Source organism: Trypanosoma grayi, assembly GCF_000691245.1.
Source record: "Trypanosoma grayi strain ANR4 Tgr_6_V1, whole genome shotgun sequence".
NCBI classification, from domain to species: domain Eukaryota; phylum Euglenozoa; class Kinetoplastea; order Trypanosomatida; family Trypanosomatidae; genus Trypanosoma; species Trypanosoma grayi.
Window position 1 is genome coordinate 4383 of NW_008825625.1, and position 17104 is coordinate 21486.

Genomic DNA, 17104 nt, shown 5'->3' on the forward strand with positions numbered 1-17104 from the left:
GGGGGGGGGGGGGGGAGGACAGGGTCCCTCTCCCACTTTCGTCGCTTGGTAAGCAGTGGAGAGGGGTGAGTAACTCCTTCGGTGGCGCTCGCCACCACCTAGAGGTATTTGTTAATGTCGCCGACAATGGTAACGGTACGCCCAGGAAACATCTTCAAAAGCTCTGCGAGGCACTCGTCGCGGCAGGCCCTTGCGGCGTCCAGCAGAGCGTCCACCTGCGGTGCAAGACGCCGCAGTTCGTCCTGAATCTGCTTTACTCTATCCTCAGCACTGCTATTTCGCATCGCCGCCGCCGTGATCCCCCGCTGCAGCCGCTGCACCTCATCAAGGAAAGAGAGTCGAAGGGTGGCACTTGCCTTCATGCGTACAAACGCCGCCTCTGTCGATGTTGTTAATTTTTGCTCCAGAGCTTCCGCAACTGCCACAGCTTCAGCAAGGGAATCATCGCCCATCAAGGATCGTTCCGACGCAAAGCAACGTAGCGCCTGCAACTCCGTCAGTATGTGCTGCCGGTGGGCAGCATTCGACACATTCATGGAGAAGATCCCTACTATCTTTGCCGGTGGTTTTTCATCATCAGCGTTACTTTCACCATCTGTGGGTCCGTAAAGGTCTTCCTCTCCTTCATTTTCATCCCACTTGATCTCCATGGCCGCGTCAATGTCGATCGGACCCGACACGCCCATATCGCCCCAATCAATGCTGCACGGCTCAGAGTCCTCCTGTACCACCATCGGTTGGCAATGCTGCTGCTCCACCACAGTTGAAGCATAAAGGCGCTCCTCAAAAACTCGCTCCAGCCAAGGCAAGTGCTCTGAAAAGACGTCTCTGTCGTACATGCCCATTGAGAATTCCCTTGCGATACTTCCATAGGCCTCACGGAAGGCTGCGAGGTGAACACTAGCGCCAAATTCCCGCAACCCTTCATTAAGAAGAGCCGTGCTGGCAGTTATCCTTGCATCAACAGCCGCATTTAGTGCATCATCTGACGTGTTGCCCCCATGCTCAAGGCCGTACTCCTGCAGGAGTCGCATCTGTTTCTCCTCAAGGCTGCATGCTGCTTTGGTTGCGTCTTCAATGACTCTAAAGGAGTCATCCAAAGCATTTGTCAGCTTCTTTTGCTGTCGTTGTTGTGCAGGTATGTCATAGCGCACCAACTGTTCCAATTTGGGGGCCAACTCCAGGAGACGTGTGTATTCATTCTTGTGTTTTTTTCCAAGCACTGCCTTTCGATCATTAAGCCACTCCTCCATTCGCTGGTAATGCACCGTGATGGCCTGCTGTTCCATGTCGCGTTTTTTGTTTGTTTGTTTTTTCACCCTCCCCCCTTCAACGAAGACAGTGTTAATTGTGTATTAGAATGAAGAAAGGAACAAAATCATGTCAACAGTAAGTACACTCATTCATATATATATACATATATCGAAATATGCATCTATTTCGCACAACACACGCAGGGGGACAGTTGAAAACGTCATGCCCTATTACCACTACCTCCTCTATTGGCACGCTACTACAACCAATATGCGACAAAATGCCGCCTAATGCTATAGCTTGACGCCAGTGCAGCCTTACTAGTGGTGATGCTTCAAGGCAGCAATAATTGCCTCTAGAACGGATATGCGAATTTCAATTACGGACCTGGCCTTCTCGTCCTTGGCAGAAGCTAACGAGGACTGCTGTGCAGCAAGTGCACTTTCAGCAGCAGCAGGATCAAGATCCTCCATGGGGACACATTCCACAGTATTCACGTCACACGAGCCCTCATTGTTGATGTGCGCAAATCCACCACTGACAAAGAACTTCGTTGTCGTTCCATCAGTGTACTCCACTGTCAGTGGAGAAGGAATGAGTTGAACAATCTTGTATGCATGGCCAGGGTAGATGCCGTACTCACCATTTGCACCACTCAGAGTGACGCACTTGACGGGATCCTCACGCATGAGAAACTCATCTTGGCGTGTAAGAGTGAAGCGCAATGTTTCCAGGTTTTCATACGGAGCGTGAATATCCTTGTCCACAACCTTGTTCTCCATGAACTCAAATCCCTCTGGTAGGTCGTGTGGTGCCAGCTGCAAAAGCGGCAGCGTGCGGGAAACGAGACGCCGTCCAAAAACGCGGAACATGATTTATCACCTACTTCCAAAGCAGCAGCGAGTCCAAACAGAAAACGAAAAAAACAAACATATATGAGTGCATAGTGGCAATCTGCAATGGGTCTCATACAGCAACTCTGCAAAGAAGAGGCACACAACAGAGCAAGTATTAGGTAAGAAAAACAAAGAAAAAAAACGAAAAATGTAGGGTAATCGTTTCATAGTTTGTGTCTACAGACGGCGACCGCGGCGAGAGCCCTTGCGGCGCGTGGAGTCGGTCGGGATTGGCGTCACGTCCTCGATGCGGCCAATCTTCATGCCAGCACGGGCAAGGGCACGCAGCGCGGCCTGGGCGCCGGGGCCGGGGCTCTTCGTGCCCACACCACCGGTCGCGCGCATCTTCACGTGCAGTGCGTTGATGCCGCACTCCTTGCAGCGCGCCACCACATCCTGTGCAGCCATCATGGCAGCGTACGGCGAGCTCTCATCGCGGTCCGCCTTCACCTTCATACCGCCAGTGATCTTGCAGAACGTCTCGCGACCGGACAGATCCGTCACATGGACGAAGGTGTCGTTGAAAGAGGCATAGATGTGCACGACGCCGTACACCAACTCATCCTTTGCGGCGCTAGAGCCGTAGAACTTCACTTCCTGCTTCTTGGACATACCTATGAAACGCTGTGATGAGGTGGAGAATAAGAGAAGCAATCGGTCAGGTCATGCCGAGCAATACAGCACCACGCCACTCCTACAGCCCAACAACACATCCAAACTCATTCCACGTGCGAAATAACATGGGCTGACACTTGTGGAGCTTAGTGCTCGTTAGTTGTTGTTTCTTTTCCCTTTGCTTTATCCAAAAAAAAAAAGCGAAAGAAAGTGTACCATGAAAAGCTCTACATCCTTCTCTGCTTATCTCTACGATCCTCTTTCCGTCGTCTTCTTTTCTTTTTTCACTCACTTCCTTTCGTTTTCTATCCAGCTTCACCATAGCGGTGTGGGAGCAACCCCGCATCGGCGCAGCACCTCTACTCCCTGCCTCGGTCCACACCACCGTCACTGTCGCCGCTTTTGGTGCTCTGCTCTGCCGCAGAAGATACCGCACCGTCCTCGCGGTCCGCAAAGTGCCCGTCGCTGCCATCATCCGCATCCTCCGAGAGCAGACGAATAACCTCAGCCGCCGCCTCGTGTGCTGCCGCGTTGTCTAGCCGCTTCCCAGAAAGCACAGCCTGGATGTCAAACACCGTGAGCCCGCGCTTCTTCAAGGATTCCTGGTTGAGAATCGGATGCTCTACCCAGTACCGCATGGCATCCGCGTCCTCCTCCACACTATCCACCTCTTGCCCCTCTCTGCAGGCCTCCTCATCCTCGTCATCACTCCCATCATTATCATCATCAACATCATCATCAACATCATCATCATCATCATCATCATCATCAACAGCAGAGTCATCAGATACCTCAGAAACTTCTTCGTCATTTGAACTCTCATCCCCTCCTTCAGGATCGACATCTGAAGAGACAAAACAGAATGGTGAGTAGTCATCCTCTTTGATCTCGAAAAAGTGCTCAAAGTTCGCAAGCATCTCTGTTGCGGTTGCTCGCTTTTGTGGATCAAACTCGAGCATCGGAAGAAGAAACTGCGCAATTTCTCCTGCCTTTTTGCGAGTGAATTTGTGCTTGCGGTAAAGAACATCTTCAAGGGACCAGAAATTAAGGTCCTTGATGTTTCGCAGCTCACCACGCGAGTTATAAAACTGAGAACGGTACTTGCCGTCTCCTAGACGCATGGCGTCGGGTAATTCACCCATAAGCTCAGTCATTAAAGCTAAATGATCCTCATCACGCGAATAATTGTCACCCTTTCGAGGGTCAAAGAGAAACTCACCAGTGATCAATTCAAATATCATGCACGCGGCGGACCATAAATCAATTGGTGTGGAATACGGCTCCCCTAGAATCACCTCTGGGCAACGGTATTGGCGAGTCTGTACCTCATCTGTAAACTGTCGATACGTCCAGCAACTATTGCCGAAGTCTGCCAGTACAACGTGGTGGAGGCGCTCAATCTCCCAGTCCGAGTCTGTCTCACTTTCTACCGCCGTTATATCATGTCTTTCTTCTCTATCCGGCTCCTCAGAGTGTTCGTGACTTTTCTGTGATACATTGTGATCGTCATGCTCAGGAGAATTATCTGCAGCATTGCCATTCTTTTCGCTTGCCTTGAGTTTCTTGTAGTAACGTCGGCGTTGTGACTTGGTCATTGTCTTTGGATCGCGTTCAACCAGACGGGGCCTTTGATGTAATGGTGGGGGGTGAAACCGTTTCATCAATGATATCACAGCGTGTTTCGGTGTTGAAAGCAAAACATTTTCAGGCTTCAGGTCAGTGTGAATAATCTCAAGCGCATGTACATGCTCCAAGCCTACAAGGATCTGCCGCGAAATGCACTTTACTATTGGCAGGGGAACACCGCGGTACTCATATCGGTCAATAAGAGAGAGTAAATCTTCTCCGTATACGTCAAAAATCATACACACGTGAGTTCCGTTCGGACCTGTTTGTTCAAAATAGTCGTTCAAGCGAGTGCAGCAACGAGTTTTATCGGGATCTGCGGACATAATTTCCCCGAGAAGTTTAATCTCATCGTGTGCAGCCTCAGTATAATGACTGGCCGATTTCTGCACCTTCATTGCCTGATACCGTTCCTCCGCGTAGTCCCACACGAGCCAAACAGTGGAAAAATAACCCCACCCAAGTTTTTTCACGACACGGTAGCGGTCATGGTACACCTCGCCAACAGCCACAGGGTGGTATCCACCCTTACGGTACTCTGTCGCACGTTCATTAGCTGTGTCGCTGTAGTCTTCGCCGCTGCCCCCCTGATCCGCATCCGTTTCATCCTCATCCGCCTCATCAAAAGATTGGTCAGGTATGTTTTGCAACGGCTGCTGCTGACGCATCTTACTCGCTATATTATGAGCCTGCGCTGCCGTCATACCGGGCTTTAGTGTTAGTCCTTGAACATTCTTTGCGGGGTGCCGTTGCTTGAACCTCTTCGGTTGCACCTTTGGGGACTGTTTTTCCTCGGAGGGTTCATCGTGGTGCTCAATCTCCTCGACAATAGCGTTTATACCTGCATCCATCTTTATGTTGAGATATGGGTCTATGTGTTTTGTCTTCCGCTTGTTGGTACCGAATTTTTCCCCCTTCCTTGCGGGCCCCTTCCCGTCTCTCTTTTTTTTGTTAGCCTTCGGCATCCCCTCCCGCGGATATGTTACGTGGCGAGCCGGTTCACTTCACTTGCTGCAAACGTTTTAAAATACATAAATAAATGGGAGAGAGGGGAGAGAGAAAACGGAAAGAAACAAGGTTGTTCATGTGTCTTCCGTTTTCTTACCAGTACTTTCCTTCGTGTACGCATGTGGTTCTGCATAGTCATACACGTACGTGTACGTGTAAGTGTGCGTGTGTGTGTGTGTACATCTGTGCTTTGAGAAGCAAGAAAAGGGATACGAGATATCCACAGACCCCGTTTCCGCATCAATGTACAGCAAAGAGAAATGAGAATTAGTCTAAAGTACAACTGTCCTAGAATTTAAAAAAAGTGAGACGGGAACTACATCATCAAGCATCCGTTGGTTTCTGACAGTGTTGTAGCGCCTTGAGTAGCTCTCTTACTCTATTTTTTTCTTCGTCAGCCGTATCCCTGTTGCAATCATGCTCAGGGATTACCTCCGTCATTTTATTCGACAGAGCTGCGATTCGGCTACGTTGTTTTTCATCGAGTGTACATGAATCAAGAAAGGTACTTATTTCTTCGCTAGTTTGCAATATGACACGAGTGAGTTCATTAACTTTTAACCTTGCGGCTTCCAGCTGTGATTTTGCTTCATCATGCAGCATCTGTTCCTTCTTCAGCAGTGTCTCCAAGGTTCGATTGGCCTCAACATGCACAGTTACAAGATCGCGCTCACGCACCACTTCTGTGTAAAGCATTTCCAGGAGCTGTTCAATTTTTGGCGAACCTGAGGAGCCCACCACTGCTGTCGCGTAAAGTGGTGGCGTTTGCCCCGGTGATGAGCGACGAGGATCCAGGTTGGGGCTCCTGTAATGGTCCCCACGCGTCGGTGCGCGCAGCTCCTCCACTCCGTGAGCAAACGTACACCCTTTGAAGGTGCATGTCCCAGCCTCCCAATTGCGACACATCGTTGTCTTGTACCGCGTCGGGTCGGTGCCCACCTTCTTGATGGGTATGTTGTTGCTGTTATTGTTGCACACATCCTCTGTGCCAGAAAGGGAAAAGAGCGGCATGTTTTGGCGCGCTGCAGATTGCGGGAGCATCTGCGGTGAGACGTACGGCTGGGACACTGAGCTCCTCTGTGACAACAGAGGATTGCTAGCGCGAAGAGAGAAGGACATCGCTAATATAAAGCAGGAGTGATGGACAAAATTTAATTAAAGATCTACAGGGGGAAATCAGGAGTGTTAACACCAATGGGAAGGAATCCACAACAACAACACCTATCAGAGAAAAAAGTGTATGAGAATCCCAATCAGCTTCATCACAATCAGCATCATCACACTCCTGTTTTCTTCTTGTTTTCTTTTTTCGTACTCCTCTTTTTTTTTCTTTTTTCTTCCCCCGTGCAAGCACTGTCCCTAGCTAGCAGGCCTTTATTTTGAAATGGAGCGACACAAGGGCCAGCACCAGCGCCTTGATATCGCGCACAAAGTAGTAGAACGTCTCCAGCCCCTTCGGGTTGTCAGAGTTCTCAACTTCACTCAAAGATGTGATCTTGTTTGTCACCAAGGAGATATGGGTGTTGCCTAAGTGAATTTCCAGCTCCTGCCGCCCGTTTCGGTCCGGCTGCGGCCACCGTTCGTCGTCGCTCTCAAGAACCGAAGAGGAGATGATGAGCCGTTTGATCTCCTCCAACACCGCCGGGGACACTCGGGCCTGTTTCTTGATGATATTCTCATTCCTGTACCGACTGTTGTTGCCGTACTTCAGGGTTCCATCGTCGCGGATATCGAACTCCAGAAACTCATTGCCATAACGGCCAGTGTGGCCGGCGAAGTAGCGGATGTGGTGCAGATGAGACTGCATGTTCTCTTCGGAACCGACCGCCTCCTCAGGCCCCATCTCTGTGATCATCTTCTCTTCGAAGAGAAGAAAGAACGCCCATAAAGAAAGCGAACAAAAAAAAATGCACAAAGAGCAGAATATCAGGGATCAAAGCAGCAAAAAGTACATTGCGTACGCCAGCATCATAGTCTACAGGGGGAAAAAAAAATCAAGAGGTTTGATCCACGAGTTATGGTTGTCAAGAATGCCTCGGCGCTCCTTTTTTGTGTGTATCGGTCCCTGTCACTTTGGTTGCTAAACGCACTCTAACCGCTCATCCTTTCATTCATACAGTCCCACTTTCCCTTATTTGAAACACACAAAACAACGATAAAAAAATACATTCCTTCTCCCAGAAGCAACGCTACCTAGACGTGTAGCTCCTTTTTTTCTGTTTTATCTTTATTTCTTTCGCTATTGCCCGTTTTTTTTTTTTTTATCGTACATCTTCGTTTGTCTTTGCGCCGGCATGGCAGTTATTCATCGAAAGAACAAAAAAATTATCATAGAAGTTTCAGTAAAGAGAGGGACACGAGAAAAACAAAAACAAAAACACAATACTACACATTTTCGTTCGTCGTCTTCGTATTCGCACGGCACCCCCACGTACAGAGACAGTCGTGTGGGTATAAAGTGGGGAGGTAGAGAACCTTGTCAGAGTTTGCTGTGCGTGTTCGCACCCACTCGGTACAGCGGGAAATTAACGCCAGGTAGACCGTGAGGTGGTTAATAGCATAGTTATAGCCGACACAACGGTGGGGACCAACACCAAAGGGAATGAACTGCTTAGCAAATTTGCGATCCTCTTGACGCTCTGGGCCCATGCGATCTGGATCATACACATCGGGCTTCGTAAAACCCTCACGACAACTCCCAACAAGTGACGGTATGATGAGGCTGCCTTTGGGTACAGTGAATTTGTCATCAATTGTAAAGTCAGAGTGAGCCTTCATGGGGACCATCGGTGCAGGCGGGAACAGACGCAACTGCTCCAGAACACATTGGCGAGTAAAAGTCATTTCTTGCACCAAATCATACGTCAACGGTGCGTCACCTGCACACAGCTTGTCTTGCTCTTTACGTACGCGCTCCAATATATCAGGACGATCGGCCATTGTTGCCGTTATCATGGCTAGACTCGCAGTGGACGCATCCTGTGAGGCAAACAGGAAGTCCAACATGGTATCTGCCATTGCATGGTCCGAGGTGTAGGCTGGCGGTTCAACACCCTCCTCTTCGCAACTCTTCACAGTTTCTAGGACTGTTGCAGTCCAGAAATCAAGAAGACAATGGGCCTCAGCGCCCGGCTGAGACATGCGAGCCTTGCTCCGGCTCACAGCAGCTTGTAGCTCACCCATGGCCTTCTTACGGGCGTGAACAGCTTTGTAAAGTGCCGTGCCAGGAAAATATATTGGGGCCGAGAGGAATCCCACCGTTATTGTGTTGTAATTTCGGGTAAACTCCTCACGATTGTGGAGATGCTCACCGAGAAAAACTGTCTGGGATGTCAAACAGTTCATGTCGCGTATGTGTGATCGCATCTCCTCTGGTTTGCCCCCGTGAGGGTACTTCTCTACCCATTCTGTCATGTACTCACGGATGATACGCTCTTGAATGGGTAGGTACAGAGAAAGTGCCTTCGTAGTAAAGAGATTCATAAAGCTGGCACGAAGAGCCTTGTGCTGTGGGCCACTCTGGAACGCTATATTATTGTCCCCGAGGATAACTTTTCCATTGGGGTGCAGCTGTAGTGTCAGTGTGGTATCACTGTTGGAGGCAAATATTTTATGACACAAGTCAGCGCGTGTGACAAAGACGACAAACTGTGTCAGAATGGCCTGCCAGCTGTAGCCACTTGGATTGTACAAACGTTGCTTTTCCCAAAAAGTGTAGGGATCCTTAATCATCATGAGCAATCCACCAAGAAGTGGTGTCACAAAGGTAGGTCCTGACACGAGGAATTTGTGCTTCTGGGCAAAGTATAGCATTGTCAGCACATAGGCAGCACCATAGGCTATCAACGCCAATATAGCAAATTCGGCGAGGTACGGAATCCTCATCCCCACAAGAGTACTGATCACGGCCATTTTTCGCGGTAGAAAGACGTCCAATAAGTTCCCTGCAAGATAGTCAAAGGTAGAGAAAGAAAGAAAAAAAAGTAAAGGGGAAAAAAGAAAAACGACAGCTGTAAGAAACATACAGCAAAATACGACTTCCTTGTTAACAGAGATTCAACAGAAAGAAAGCAGGAATTCTTCCTTTTTCACCCATGTAGAACCAGCTCATCCTTCCCTGGAATGCTGTAACGACTCGTGGCGTTTTATCACGCTGTGCGTCGCCTTCCAGCCCTGTGCGGCCCAATGGTCGCCCCCTCCCGCCTCCGCCTTAGCCGTGCGCCGGAAGAATGCCACAACAGCCTTCGCCTCGCGTGTACACCGCAGTTGTGAGAGGCTCAGCACCAAATGTGAGAAGCAAGTTAGTGCTAGCGGTGTCATCTTCGCGGTGCTTGCCACCATCCGCCCCTTATGCTCCACCCAGTTCAAGCCATCGGGCTCGAGCAGCAAGACACTGCGCTTTTCTCCGCCACACGCTGTCAAGCACTTCTCATGCATACGCAGACCGAAGAGTTCGACAAAGCACCGAAGTCCACACATCACATTACGCAAAGCTGCCTCATCATTGGAGCATTTTTGTATCTCCCCCCATTCATATTTTTCGACACACGTCGGCGGCTGCAAAGAAAAATACACTGCTGGGAAAACATAAAGAAATAACTCGGGTAGAGTAGGGTTGTCGTTGCAATTGTTGGTGTTCATGCGGAGAAACGCAGATGAAAGCATTTCCCACCATCTGCTGCACTCCCCCTCGAAAAGATCTGAGATGAAGAGAGCATGGCCAGAATAGCTGGGCCCCAACTGCATCAGTACAACAGAAGGGAAGGGTGACGCACCCGTAAGAACCGCGTGAAACTCATGCTGTTGTGACACCTTTGCCGCAATAATGTTACCTTTCTCCACTAACCGCTGTGTCACTCGAAGTTGGCGCAACCGTCTCTTCTCTTGACACTCTTTAATGTGGCCAAGTCTGGATTTGGATCCTAAGATGTGCTCTTCGAGACGCAGATTAAGAATCTCTCGTGCTGCTCTGCGGTTAAGCCAGTACGATGGGAACTTGCTGAACTTCACAACAATTCCTGTTGGAATGTGCTTTATTATTGCAGTTTGCATTCGTCGGTTGGTTGCCTGTCCACCAGGTCCACGGCCAAGTGTGCTTTGTTCGCACAGGTCTTCCTCCTTGAAGTAAAAATACTTCTCAAAAAGATGGCTCCTGTAGGTGGGAAGGTTACAAGAACGGCGTCCACAACGTCGATTAAGAGCACGCATGACATCCAGTTTGTCGCGGGGGTGCAATCTTTCAAATGACGCAGTTGCTTCTTCTTTAGTAACTGACTTTAACGAAGTGATGATGTCGTAAATGTGTTTGGATCGTCCTCTCGTATTGGCCGCGGAGTACCGTTTGCGACTGAGGCGCTTTACACCAACAGAGGGGTCAGTGTTTTCGGAGTTTGTCAAGGCAGCACCGAGGGGTCTCCTGCACTCCATAGAGCTGTACATCCTTATAATTGGGCGTCGCGGCAGTCGACCAGCGGCATGAACGCCAGCCAGGCTGTATCTCGCCATCATGACCTACCACAGAATGCGGAAGCAAGGCCCAATATAGTACACTTCAGAACACCTACTTGGCAAGGTCAATAAAAAGGTATCTAGGACACCCTATTGTGTGAATTACTGCAAACCATACGGCATATTCTGGCGAGGGCCCTCCTCTGGGTGTTTGGGCCTCTCAAGTTCCAGGTCCGGCAACGCAAAGTCTTGCATTTCATACTGGCGATCAAATGGTCCTGTTCGCGTCAGCACTTTTCGCTTACTCCACTTGTCTACAAATATACCACTCTGTGGAAACGGACCCTTCCATGGTGCGAGAGTATCCATCAGCACCACGTCACTATACTCTTCTCCAAAGAGCTCATTCGTTCCGCCACGATAGTTGTAAACGTGCTGGAAAAACTGCTTCTTCCATTCCCATCCGGCTTGTTCGGAATAAAGGCCATTATGGGACACAAGGATGACGTCATCAGATTTACGCGGCTTGTGAAACCCATACATATCGGCAAACTCCTCGGGGGTGAGCTGAAGAGCATACTCCACCTCGTCGCGGGGGAGCCACCAGCTATGGGGGACCCACCGATGCATCTTTCCAGGGGTTGTCCTGCAGTCGATAATGAACGTGTACGGCTCAGGGTACCGTGCGAGGTGAAGAATGTCTTTAAGGTATACTTGGTGGCAAAGCAAGTGATGAAAATGTGCATACTGTTGCTGCTCGTAGAGAAACTTATGACGATCAAAGTACCACGGCTGATACTCTTTCGGGTGCCAGTTAAACCACTCACGAGGATTAATTTGTCCATCAACCATCATGTGATGGCGAGTGCGACGATCAGCCTGTCGCCTAATACACGAACTAAACATGATCACACACAATGGGTTTCTTATGTTTATCAAAACAAATATTAAATCCAAAAAAAAAAAGAATGCAAACAAGGAATAAGCGGTAGAGTAAGCTGCAGGATTCAAACCCCAATAAGTCCATTCTAGGCAATGCACGAAACTTAACTTTGTGGTTATAATCTGCTACCAGATGTTATATATTTATATATATATATATATATATATATACGGGACAAAAGGAAATGAAAATTTTATTTCTGGTGTGGATGCTTGTTACCATGCATTGCCACAACATTAAAACAGAAAGAGTGTAGGAGCATATAAAAAAAAACAATCACAGTACCTTACTTAGTGTAGCTTAGCATGACACATCAAGCTTCTTGGGAAGCTCCCACGTGAAACCGCCCTTTCCGGTCGTGTCTTCACGGCCAAAGTGACCAAAACGGGAGGTCATATGATATATGGGCCGACGGAGGTTAAGCTCCTTAATAATATCGTAGGGACGCAGCTTAAAGTTCTTTTTTACTATATCAAGAATACGAGCATCGTCATACTTGCCAGTACCATAAGTCTCGATGTGGATGCTCAGCGGCTCCGCAACACCAATGGCGTATGCCAACTGAACAAGGCATCGCTTCGCAAGGCCTGCAGCCACAAGTGACTTTGCGATCCAACGAGCAGCGTACGCAGCGGAGCGATCCACCTTTGAGGGGTCCTTTCCTGAGAAAGCACCACCACCGTGAGCACCCCAACCGCCGTACGTGTCGACGATAATTTTGCGGCCGGTGAGACCAGCATCACCGTGAGGGCCCCCAATAACAAACCGCCCGGAGGGGTTCAGGTGGTATTTTGTGTCGGCGTCAAGCATGTTGGCAGGAATCACTGCCCTGATCACCTTTTCCATGAGGTCGGCACGGATGGTCTCGTTGGACACGTGGGCGTCGTGTTGAGCAGATATCAAAACCACAGCCACACGCTGGGGCGTCAGCAACTGCTTGCCGTCGCGCGTATCATACTCATACTCAACCGTTACCTGTGTCTTCGCGTCAGGGCGAGCCCATGGAAGTGTGCCATCACGGCGAAGCTCACTGTATTTCACGGCGAGACCGCGCGCCAGCTCGTACGTCAGGGGCATCAGAGTCTTCGTCTCATCAGTTGCATAGCCAAACATCATGCCCTGATCGCCGGCACCAAGGTTCTCACCGTCAAAGTCACCGAGGCCCTGGAAAATCTCGGGCGACTGTTGCTCGATGGCGATAAGCAGGTTGCACGAGCGGTAGTCCAGGCCCTTCTCCCCATCGTCAAACCCAATATCCCTCACGGCATCCCGGACCACCTTCTGGTAGTCAAGCACCGTCTTCGTGGTGATCTCACCAAAGATCATGATCATTCCCGTCTTGGAGCACGTCTCACACGCAACCTTTGCGAGTGGATCATGCTCTAGGCACGCGTCCAACACAGCGTCTGATACCTGATCACAGAGCTTGTCAGGGTGTCCCTCACTCACATGCTCTGAAGAGAAGAGAATCTGGCGCACGGACATTGTGGTCGAAGAATGCGGAGGGAAATAAAAAGAAAAAAAAAGCACGCTGTAGCTCCTAGAGTAAAATGACAAAAAAAGAGAAACGGAAAAATAGGGGAAAGTTTTTACAAAATAAAGTCACGAACTCCGAAAGTAATCCCATTTTTTTTTTCGATTTGTGGTGTAAATCTCTTAGGGGGGAAGCAGCCAAGAGGTGTGATCATACTGTAACAGTAACAGAAATCGCCTTCTTCTGGCGCAGGACAAGAAGTTCCAGTGTCTTGGGGTGTCCCTTCAACTCGGCTCTGGCACCCTCGAGAGTGGCAACCGACCGTTTGTTGATAGAGAGTATCACATCACCAGACCTCACTAAAGGAAAGGCAGGGGCCAGGGATTGGATTACCCGCACCTGGTAGTAGTGCTCCTTCAGCGTGTGTCCTCCACGGTTCAGCAAGCGGCCGTCGCTGACAACAAGACCATAAAATTCCTCAGGCGGCGCCAGTATCCTTGGTGAGTGGTCACACGCTGAAGGGGAAAGGAGCATACGAGCAAGATCTGTGCAGTGCAGGGAATGTATTACCAACATCAACTCTTTTTGTATGCGGGAATGTTCCACGCCATACAACCCAAATAGTTTTAGGCGCACACTGTAGTAGTTTTGGAAAAAGGATGTGAATGAATCACACCGACTTAAGAAAATCTTTGTTTTTGCTCCGTCAAGAGAGGTTGTGCTTGTCTGTGACGAAGCCCTTCTCAAATCACAGCCCGCCTCATGTATTTCCGCGGCATCGTCCAATGCAGCAGAGAAGGTAGCTAGCAATACCTCTTTGCGTTTGAGGAATAATCGGTAAGATTGCAGAATGTTTGAGCTATTTGTCAGGAGCCGCATAAGACTAATGTAGTGCATCATGTTCTCCTCCCCCATGAGATATCCAATCGTACGGAGAAGTAAAAGCGACTGCGCCCAGAATGTGCTGTCTTCAACGAGACCTATTTGTCTTCTACATGACTCCTCTGACGATATGAGTTCATTCATCGCCCACTGCTATGGACTACGCCAGTCAAACAACAAAAAAAAAATGGCAGAGAATGCAATGAACCCCAGGTATCGCCTGGAAACAAGAGAACGAAGGCCACAATCATCATGAGAGAGGACTAATCAACAAGACATCACATAGCAATTATTCAACAGCAATGACGTCAGCAACTTGTCTCCTGCTTTCCCGCTTCCAGATAGCACGGAGAGGCTCACCAGATGGTGTCTCTACAACATAGTCCACTTTACTCAAGAGGGTATGATATCTTTCCAGCCATTCCTTTAGCCTGTAGTTCACCATGATCGTCTGCGGCCTGGTCGGCGCCCAGCAAAGTGGGCAGTTCCACACGTTCGTGCGGGCGCAATGGGTGAGCAAGGAGCAGAGTTCCATACACTGCATATGCTCGCATAAAAACCCTCGCACGGGTACTTTCAGTGGAAGCGTCGTAAGGGGGCAAACAATTTTCACATGTACCCCAACGACATCGACACGTTCTTTGCGGCGGGGTGGGACCTGGTAATTGGACACAACCCTATCAGCTAGCACATCCATGTCAACAGTGTCCACATATACGGCGGCAATCACGCCACCCCAAAGTGTTGTGTCTTCAATGAACCCCGTGAAATCAACGGCGAGTGAAAACAACTCTTCGCGTAACACAAGAGAGGTTATATCAGCCGCTGGGGCTGTCTTTACAGCCATAGTTTCCTTTCCTGAAGGCAAGGAAGGATTACTTGGTATCTCTACCACAGCACCGTTGACGGCGAGTGTCATCGCGACAGTGGCTCCTTCATATTCAAAGGGCATCATCCACCCATCGGTGTGATCGAACGTGGGAGTCGACAATGCGACAAGTAACACGCGCCGCGACGGAGGAAAGCCACCATCCGGGACCTCATGTAGAGCCAATGGCGAAGGCAATGTCGTCTCCACAGGATCACCATCCACCACCACAGCGCCCAGCACCTCCAGGTATCGGTACAGCGGTGATAACACATATCGTTCCTTGTTCTCAAATACCTCCTTGCGCAGTACATCCAGCGCGGCAGAGTCAAAAGGCTCCTGGAACTTCCGTTCTATCTTTGCCGTCATCACTGCCACTGGTTGCGATGCTGAGAGCGGCGGCACAGCAGGCGGAGCGGGAGAATTGATGTAGGAGCTCCGGGTGGGCGGCGGCGGCGGCGGCAGAGGCGGAGTGACCCCGCTCAGCACACGGGGCATCGTCACCTCCGCTGAAGGTATGGTTCTTTTACGTTTTCTCCGTTCTTTCTCGGCAATTTTTTTAACATTCTTTGACGAGAGATCAATTCCTTCGTTTTTCAGCAACGCCTGCCGCAGCTGCGAGGCAGTGTCGTGGTTAACCGTCCCAAGAAGGGCAGACATACACCGCAACTCTGCCGCGCTGTACGTCTGAATAATATCCAGTGGAGGTGCGCTACGGCCAGAGTCTAACAACGCCTGCTGCACTGCCTTCTTTGTCACCTCCACGAGAAACAGTCCCCGCTCCTCGTTGTCCCGTTCCGCCTCCAAGACGTGAAATTGGCGCACACCGTTGTCCCCTGAGGCTACAGGATAGAGATTTTCACGATCATGATAAAACTCCACACACATATCGTACTCTCCCCCAACCTCGAGGAACGACTCCTTGTTCGCCTCACGCACCACTGCTGGCCACCACTCCCCGTCATCGCATCTGACCCAGACCGGCGACCCCGGTGGGTACTTCATACAGTCTACACAGCAGAGCAAACTCTCTGCAGAAAACTGCACAGAAAAAAAAAAGGAATGAGAGCGTGCGACAATTTCCACAGCGCATGCGCTTTTTTCTTGTGTCTGGAGGCACGTAAATTGGTCTTCAAAGGCAACTTTTGGAAGCATCGGGGATTACGCGCGCATACACCAACAAACCAAAAAAAACAACAAGAAAACAGAAGTGTGGGTGGCATCTAGTCATCTAATAAACCAATCTAACTCATTACATAAACCGCTTCTATTTGTGGAAAAGTTTAGACCTCCCATAAACACATTGACTGGGACCCACATGCACGAAGCCCAACTCACGCTTGTATTGATTCTCTTCTTCCACCGTAAAAGTATCGTTCCGCCAGTCGCCACTACCACCGCGAACAGCAGCCAGAGATTCGAGGGCTTTGGGGTATTTGGCGAAGATAGCATGTAGTGGTAACTCCTCTGGATTCTGAGCGAAAATAAGATCAGGGTCTACGCATTCTTGGGCAGCCACTCGTTTCGCCGTTAAGTGCGCTACCTTTGAACGACTGGTACTCTTTAGTGACGCATTGGTGGGAACAGAAGACGGCCACTCCGTTCTGTTTTTTCGTAGTTGAGCAAACGGGGAAACACTTCCCTGTCGTGCTGCGGTATTTGGCGCAACAGGGATAGGTGAGTCGACAGCAGCCGAAGACATATCTTTTCCATTAGGTGTGCGACACACCTGCGCCCTTGTATCAGCTGCCGCAAGAACTGCAGTTTGAGGTTGATTGGCTGTACGAGAAAACGAATTCTGCCCCTTCACTGGAGTCGCACCGTATAGCTTAGATGCCGTATTAACGTTTTGAGAAGTTAGAGCAGCGTTGGGCCCGTTCCGGACGTAAGACGACAGCATCTTGGTACACTGATCGTATTTCTCCATGTACAGATCCACAGAAAGGGTTGGTGGTGGGGGAAGCAGCATCGATACATCCTCGCCCTTGATGTACTGCCGAAACAGTAACTCTTCCACCAGCTGAGAGCTCCACGCCGCGCTCATGGCAAGTGCCCCTTTTACAGACTTCTCAAAGGGGGGGGGGGGGGAG

General features: G+C 49.8%; 13 protein-coding genes across 13 annotated transcripts; all 13 read right to left on the reverse strand.

Moving 5' to 3' along the window:
- Positions 1-98: 98 nt before the first annotated feature.
- Positions 99-1289, reverse strand: DQ04_00061030 (putative dynein heavy chain; the record flags this gene model as incomplete). Its single annotated transcript, XM_009307993.1, has 1 exon — positions 99-1289. The coding sequence occupies one exon, from the start codon at positions 1287-1289 to the stop codon at positions 99-101; it is 1191 nt and encodes a 396-aa protein (XP_009306268.1).
- Positions 1290-1574: 285 nt separating this feature from the next.
- DQ04_00061040 (ATP synthase, epsilon chain) lies at positions 1575-2126 on the reverse strand (the record flags this gene model as incomplete). Its single annotated transcript, XM_009307994.1, has 1 exon — positions 1575-2126. The coding sequence occupies one exon, from the start codon at positions 2124-2126 to the stop codon at positions 1575-1577; it is 552 nt and encodes a 183-aa protein (XP_009306269.1).
- A 201-nt stretch (positions 2127-2327) lies between these two features.
- On the reverse strand, positions 2328-2762 carry DQ04_00061050 (40S ribosomal protein S14; the record flags this gene model as incomplete). Its single annotated transcript, XM_009307995.1, has 1 exon — positions 2328-2762. One exon carries the CDS (start codon positions 2760-2762, stop codon positions 2328-2330), a length of 435 nt encoding a protein of 144 aa, XP_009306270.1.
- A 362-nt stretch (positions 2763-3124) lies between these two features.
- Positions 3125-5242, reverse strand: DQ04_00061060 (serine/arginine-rich protein specific kinase SRPK; the record flags this gene model as incomplete). The annotated part of the gene is made up of 1 exon (XM_009307996.1): positions 3125-5242. The coding sequence occupies one exon, from the start codon at positions 5240-5242 to the stop codon at positions 3125-3127; it is 2118 nt and encodes a 705-aa protein (XP_009306271.1).
- Positions 5243-5723: 481 nt separating this feature from the next.
- On the reverse strand, positions 5724-6518 carry DQ04_00061070 (zinc finger-domain protein; the record flags this gene model as incomplete). The annotated part of the gene is made up of 1 exon (XM_009307997.1): positions 5724-6518. The coding sequence occupies one exon, from the start codon at positions 6516-6518 to the stop codon at positions 5724-5726; it is 795 nt and encodes a 264-aa protein (XP_009306272.1).
- Positions 6519-6762: 244 nt separating this feature from the next.
- DQ04_00061080 (mago nashi-like protein) lies at positions 6763-7254 on the reverse strand (the record flags this gene model as incomplete). The annotated part of the gene is made up of 1 exon (XM_009307998.1): positions 6763-7254. One exon carries the CDS (start codon positions 7252-7254, stop codon positions 6763-6765), a length of 492 nt encoding a protein of 163 aa, XP_009306273.1.
- A 530-nt stretch (positions 7255-7784) lies between these two features.
- Positions 7785-9311, reverse strand: DQ04_00061090 (cytochrome p450-like protein; the record flags this gene model as incomplete). Its single annotated transcript, XM_009307999.1, has 1 exon — positions 7785-9311. The coding sequence occupies one exon, from the start codon at positions 9309-9311 to the stop codon at positions 7785-7787; it is 1527 nt and encodes a 508-aa protein (XP_009306274.1).
- Positions 9312-9506: 195 nt separating this feature from the next.
- Positions 9507-10907, reverse strand: DQ04_00061100 (putative peptide chain release factor 1; the record flags this gene model as incomplete). Its single annotated transcript, XM_009308000.1, has 1 exon — positions 9507-10907. The coding sequence occupies one exon, from the start codon at positions 10905-10907 to the stop codon at positions 9507-9509; it is 1401 nt and encodes a 466-aa protein (XP_009306275.1).
- A 102-nt stretch (positions 10908-11009) lies between these two features.
- DQ04_00061110 (S-adenosylmethionine synthetase) lies at positions 11010-11753 on the reverse strand (the record flags this gene model as incomplete). The annotated part of the gene is made up of 1 exon (XM_009308001.1): positions 11010-11753. The coding sequence occupies one exon, from the start codon at positions 11751-11753 to the stop codon at positions 11010-11012; it is 744 nt and encodes a 247-aa protein (XP_009306276.1).
- A 337-nt stretch (positions 11754-12090) lies between these two features.
- Positions 12091-13275, reverse strand: DQ04_00061120 (putative S-adenosylmethionine synthetase; the record flags this gene model as incomplete). Its single annotated transcript, XM_009308002.1, has 1 exon — positions 12091-13275. One exon carries the CDS (start codon positions 13273-13275, stop codon positions 12091-12093), a length of 1185 nt encoding a protein of 394 aa, XP_009306277.1.
- A 199-nt stretch (positions 13276-13474) lies between these two features.
- DQ04_00061130 (hypothetical protein) lies at positions 13475-14290 on the reverse strand (the record flags this gene model as incomplete). Its single annotated transcript, XM_009308003.1, has 1 exon — positions 13475-14290. The coding sequence occupies one exon, from the start codon at positions 14288-14290 to the stop codon at positions 13475-13477; it is 816 nt and encodes a 271-aa protein (XP_009306278.1).
- A 145-nt stretch (positions 14291-14435) lies between these two features.
- On the reverse strand, positions 14436-16019 carry DQ04_00061140 (lorien protein; the record flags this gene model as incomplete). The annotated part of the gene is made up of 1 exon (XM_009308004.1): positions 14436-16019. The coding sequence occupies one exon, from the start codon at positions 16017-16019 to the stop codon at positions 14436-14438; it is 1584 nt and encodes a 527-aa protein (XP_009306279.1).
- A 262-nt stretch (positions 16020-16281) lies between these two features.
- DQ04_00061150 (putative chromosomal passenger protein) lies at positions 16282-17058 on the reverse strand (the record flags this gene model as incomplete). The annotated part of the gene is made up of 1 exon (XM_009308005.1): positions 16282-17058. The coding sequence occupies one exon, from the start codon at positions 17056-17058 to the stop codon at positions 16282-16284; it is 777 nt and encodes a 258-aa protein (XP_009306280.1).
- Between the last annotated feature and the right edge of the window lie 46 nt (positions 17059-17104).